Source organism: Sinocyclocheilus anshuiensis, unplaced genomic scaffold, assembly GCF_001515605.1.
Source record: "Sinocyclocheilus anshuiensis isolate Anshui unplaced genomic scaffold, SAMN03320099.WGS_v1.1 scaffold524, whole genome shotgun sequence".
NCBI classification, from domain to species: Eukaryota; Metazoa; Chordata; class Actinopteri; order Cypriniformes; family Cyprinidae; genus Sinocyclocheilus; species Sinocyclocheilus anshuiensis.
This window is the reverse complement of record NW_015555703.1, coordinates 1234600-1240435: the sequence shown is the minus strand read 5'-3', so window position 1 is coordinate 1240435 and position 5836 is coordinate 1234600. Positions and strand designations below refer to the sequence as shown.

At 44.3% G+C, this 5836-nt stretch overlaps 1 protein-coding gene across 1 annotated transcript in view; it reads left to right on the top strand.

The window, feature by feature from the left end:
* The window catches only part of LOC107671689 (rho GTPase-activating protein 21-like), a 76236-nt gene that overhangs the window by 48116 nt on the left and 22284 nt on the right, over positions 1-5836 (top strand). Inside the window, exon 8 of the mRNA XM_016464599.1 lies at positions 3540-5136. Coding sequence (XP_016320085.1) covers positions 3540-5136 — 1597 coding nt within the window. The remainder of the gene's footprint in view (positions 1-3539; positions 5137-5836) is intronic.

The following is a 5836-nucleotide window of genomic DNA, read 5'->3' as shown; positions in this document are numbered from 1 at the left end:
GAATCAAGTGACTGTCTTTATGAATGGGTAATCATGAATCACTGACTCACTAGATTCGTTTAAAAACCCACGTTCATTCATAAACAAAACACCGCTGTGTTTGAATGGAGATGCGCTGTGTCTTTGTTTTAAACTATTTTCGACAACGAAATAGAGCAAAATCAGACAATAGTGTTATAGTCAGACAATGTAAGTCACAATATTAACTTCTTGTTTATTGAAGTGTATTGTATTAAATCAGTATCACATTTACAAACTCCCTTAAAAATCATTAAAAGCTGTCACTCATCTTAGTTCATCGCGATCTCACATTTATAATCAACGAAGCTCTCTACACTGCGCAATGAATCTCTTATTTACACCCTGTCTACACTTTGCTTATGAAAGGATTCGTGAGATATGTCTGTGATACATTACTCAACGCTGCAAAAACACGTAGAAACCTTTGAAGCTCCCCTGAGTGCAATCACAAGTATGATGATGACCGTGTCAGTCGCACAAATGCGACTGAAATGGTCGCATTGTAGAGCCCTGGCTGTACGCGGTAGACCAATCCAGAGCCAATCTCTCTACGGCTCTGGACCAATCACAAAGGACTGCGTCATCTGACCAATCACAGCAGTGAGGGCTCACCAAAAGGAGGGGTTTAGAGAGATTCTTTAAACTGCTTCGCACGAGTCATTTACGAATAATTTAGAAATGAGGTAAACTTAAATCTATTTTTTGAGAAAACTAACGTGTTTTTTGACCTTGCATGCATGTAAACCTGTTTTAGGAGACTCATAAAACAATATTAGCAACCTTAAAAATGGCACAATAGGGGCACTTTAAGATACCATTCACACGTCAGTGACAAATTACTAGTAAAATATGTGATTTTAGTAATCAGAAATTACCTTTAAAATACTGCATTGTTTTCTTCATCCACCTAGATGAGGAGTGCATTAGTTTAACTATCTATCCAATTTGACAATGATTTTTTTGATTTCTGTGTGACAGGCGTAAGGAACCACCCCCATCCATTTACTGCACTGCATCCGTTGTAGACATTATCACTGATTCTAAAGGGATTGGGAAAACACTTCAAACAGTTTGATGTGTTTTTTTTTTAAAGGACTCTACTGCATACATTTAATAGCACTGTTTATTATTTTTTGCATAGTAACTTAAGTCTATTTAGTAAGCCAATTAAGATTGTTTTTGAAAGCCCAATTATATTGTCCCTTAATTTTCATAGTAACTTGAGCCTATTTAGTAAGCCAATTAAGAATTTTTGAAAGATAAAACCGATTTTGTCCCCAAATTTTTATTACCATATTTCAACCATTTTTTTTGTAATTCCCATTCTCAGTGATTTTTACTATATTCTTATAACTGTAATTTGTGATTTTGCAGTGAAATGTGACCCGAACATTTATTTGACATTTTCAATAATTTTCCTCATCTCTCCTCATCACCACCCATATTATATTTCCATGCTGCGATTTTCTGCTGCACAGCTGTTGCCGTGATGGTGCTTTACTCTTGCGTGTTGCGATGTAGCAAGGCAGTGCTGTGGTCTAAACAGGGTTTTCAGCTGGTTGGAGGAATAATCCATCCGAGGTCTCTGGTGACATTAGTCACAGTAGCAGAGTTGATCTGAAGAGGCGTGAAAGGATGCTGCAGTGGTTTAAGGATTTCAGTGAGAGAAAGAGAGACAAGAAAAGGCAGGAAAGACGAGATTAGATCAGCTGGAGTCAGCTGACTGCTCTATATTGTGGACTGTCTATCTGGCAGAGGCGCGAGTCGGCGAGAGAGAAAGTGGGGAAGGGAGGGCGGGATGCTGTACCATCTGAGCTGAATGTATAATCAAGCATCTGCCTCCGACATGTGAATGGTTACAGCTCTCCAGTGAGCGTGAGGGAGGGAGCAAATGAGTGGCTGTGTTAGCTGGGAGGGAGGGTGGGAGCTTGTGTGCGTGTGATCACAGAGTAATCTGCCTGCGGATGGATGGAGAGGGGCGAGATGGAGAGCCGATCGCTACTACGTGAGGCAGGCAGCAGGCACCTCGCACCTCAGCCCCCTCCTTGACTTGGAGCGACAAAGACAAGCAGGTGGCATCGCTAACATGACAGTCTTCCCACAGCTCCCCACCACCTTCCCACAGTCCCTCCTTACTGGCAGCACTGCAGCTTCTGTGCATTTTTTGCGCTCTGTACAGAGAATATTTACTGTGATAGTGGTTGTCAGTACGTGGACTTGATTCTTTTGGTTTTGACCACCTTTAATATACGCTTATTTTTTACTTTCCCTCCCTTTCTCTCTGTTTTTTCCTCCGTGGGTTTGTGATGTAATGGCTGCAGTTTTCACAGGAAATCACTAGTCTGGTAAGCAGATGAACAGTACATGTCTATTGTTATGCTTTTTTTTATTTAGAAATGTCATGCATGTCATTGTATTCCAGTTGGTTGTAGATTTCCTGTCCCTTGTCATTTTCAGATGACTGTCATGATGCTTCTGGTTATGTTTAGCGTAGTACCGTGTAGCGTGTTGAACGTCTCGATCGAAGTAATGTAGATATTGTGTGACCTGTTTGATTTAGCTGTGTGGGTAGTTCTCAGCTATATCCAGCAGTCAAATTTACTGTGCCTCGCCCCTTTTTCCTCATTTCTCTCTTTTCCTATGATGAACTTTGGCCTGTGTAACAAGTTGGCTGTGGCATTTCATGAAAGGAGGGGCGAAGTTCCCTACTACTGATATCAGATTTGGTTTTGTATAGTTATGCAAAAGGAATGTAACTGTATGATGGGTTGAAAGTCCACTTTACATGAATTGCTGTCATGTTTTGAAAGACACCAAATTGGAGGAAGACAAACAATATGGAGCCCAGTATTTGTTTTAAATCTGACATTCTCGAACTGAATTCCTGCGATAGTTGTTTACCTTAAATTGTGGATTTAAACATGATTACGGAGGTCAGAATCAGCGCCGTTTCTAATCAGGGCCATCGTTCACCTCTGGCTTCAGTGTCGCTTCAGTCATGTGTGGTGACCCGAACGGTGGGTGACATCACTTTTTTGTTACTCTGAATTGCTATTTATTGTGATTATTTTGAGCTGCCCAGTGCTTCCTTTGGAGATACATCTCGGTGTGTGAAATGGAGGCTGGTCTTGCTTTCCAGCACCATAATAAAATTGAAAGGGAATTACCTGTTTGCTTCCAGCCGAGATCAGATCGCAGCTGTTTTTTACAGTCATACACAGCAGAAATGGTAATTAGAACTTTGTAGCCCTGTAGTTTAGAAGTCAAGTTAATTACTGTAGGTGTATTTTTGTTCTGAACTGTCAGCTTTAGATATTGTTATGAATATTATAGAATTCTCCAGCACTTGGTGCACCAGAGTACAGCTCACACTTCTGACCACCTGTCAAACTCCCACACACAAATGTAATGCTGTCCTCCCACACAGGAAGAACTATTTGTAGGAAATCATCATGAATTTCAAGTTTTCTCTGATATAGTGAATACTATTCCAATTTACCTGATTCTTTCCTCCACAGGCCTATTCCCAAGATGCCTACCTTAAGGGTCATGATGCATATAGTGGAAATGCACGCCATATACCGGAGCCACCCCCTACATGTTACCCTCGAGTAGACTGTAAGCCCCCGGTGATGGCCCAGGCCACTGAGACATCAGCCCCGGGGGTTGTACCATCTGATCTAGGATACCGTGTGGAGATACCAGTACCTCCCTCCCCTCCACCACCCATTCCAAAGACACAGACTGCAGTGTGTGTGTGCAATGAAAGTGTTCGGACAGTGGTGGTACCTCCTGATGTGCACATGGGCCGTATGGTTCCGAGTCATAGGGTCGACTATGGTCTAGTAGGCCCAGATCCAATGCTGATCAGAGCCAGGCCTGGTACAGTGTCTGGTGGTCGTCCGCCATACCTCCACCCTCGCAAAGCTGACATGTTCCCTTCAGGTTACCATGGTGATCCTTATGCCATTCCACCTACACACTATGCGCCTGCTTCCTCCATTACCTCCCATGCTACCCACCAGAACATTGACTGGCGGACTTACCAGACATACCGTGAATATATTGATAATAAAGGTCTTCACACTCACAGTCGGACTATTCAAGAGCGTTTAGACAGCTTGCGTGCTGCATCCCAAAGTGTCCACATTGGCCCCCACTGTGGACCCCAACCTGGCTGGGGCAATAAGTTATGCCGCAGAAGCACATCTCATGACCGGGCTTACCAGGGCCCTTCTGTGCTTCCTCCACGCAGCACTTCGCAGGATAGGATGAGTGGGGCAGAGAGAGCAGCCCTCACCAGGGACTGGCCTCCTCGTAGTGTGTCCTCTGACGGCCTCATGCGGAAGCCCCGTGTTCATTCGTCAGACTATGTGGAACATAGTGAACTAGTTTCTCCTGCACCATGGGCTTCTGTGGATAGGCATCTGTATGGTAGAGTAGACCAGAGGAGTCGTCCTAGTAGACAGTCTCTCCCACCTCGGGCGGTCCTTTATCGTCCCCCAAAAGGGTATGGTATGGTGGGGGTCAGGGGTGTTGCTGGCTCCCATATGCACAGCTCCAGAACAGACATCCCACCCACCGCTGGTTTTCCAGAGCGACCTCGCAATGGACTAAACCAGGCCAAAGAGCCTCCTTCCAAAGACCAAAGTGGAACTGCTTTTGGAAATCGTATTTCTCATTCGTCATCGAACCAATCAAGAACTAGGGCTGAAACCATGCAGAGCTCAGAAACTGGGAATGAAAATCCAGTCGGATATAGGTCAGCATCTTACTCTGCTCCGCCTCCACAGAGGCCACAGTGTGGGGCATCAGCTCAGAGCACACACCCACGGGATGTCAAGGGCCTACCAGTAAATGGGTCCAGTCCTGTGGAGGGTGTAGTTCTCCGAGAGAAGCCCCCAACAGGGAAGGGGACCCCACAACCTCTCCGCCATCCCTCGTACATCCTTGCGGTGAATGACACGGATGGATCCGAGCCGGCAGGGGGTGGTGTCTGCTGGTTGCCCAATGATGCACGCCGGGAGATGCACATGCAGAGACTGGGGGAGCGGCTTGACTCCTCCTTCTGCTCCAGTAATCTGGACGAATCACTTGACTCCATTCCCTTCATCGGTAAGTGCACTCTTTGTAACCATAGCAACGCTAACCCGGCTACAAACTTGCTCCAGCAGTAGGGATTGTTTTAGAGCTGCTGCAGATATTTTTGAACAGTAATTGCTTATGTGTAGACAATAATGGTGATGTTTTTTGCAATTAATTTTTTGTCTGTACAATTTGGGCCATCGGTGATTTCCCGTATTAGTAATGCTCCAGTACCTTATGCGATTTCAAACTGTGACCTTTCACTATCACAATTTCAAATCCCAACCCCATGTGTCCAGAAAGAGGATTATCATGGCCAAATCTTACTTTGTATTTTCTGTTGGATCAAACTCTCAAAGCTTGGAGAGTAGGGGTGACTTATGCAGAAGGTGCAAATCTAGGCCTGTGAGTGTGGCTGTTTGGGAGTGACTGAAGGAGAGTGAGAGTGACTGTGTGTGAGTCATGGTGTTGTTCAGGGAGGAGGTGGCCTTCTCTCATACTCTTAATGCATGAGGATGGGTCTGGAATATTGAGTCATAGCTTAGCTGTGCTCTGTCACATTTTGTCTTTGATGCTTTGGTGTTTTTTGCACTAGCCTTCTGATATTAGGAATACACTGTAAGTTTCTTTCTGTGTTCGAGCCCAAAATCTCTGTTGCTTATCTTTCAGACTGATTATAATTATATGAATGTTTTTAATTTGATTTTTTTTTTTTTTTTGCGATATGCAT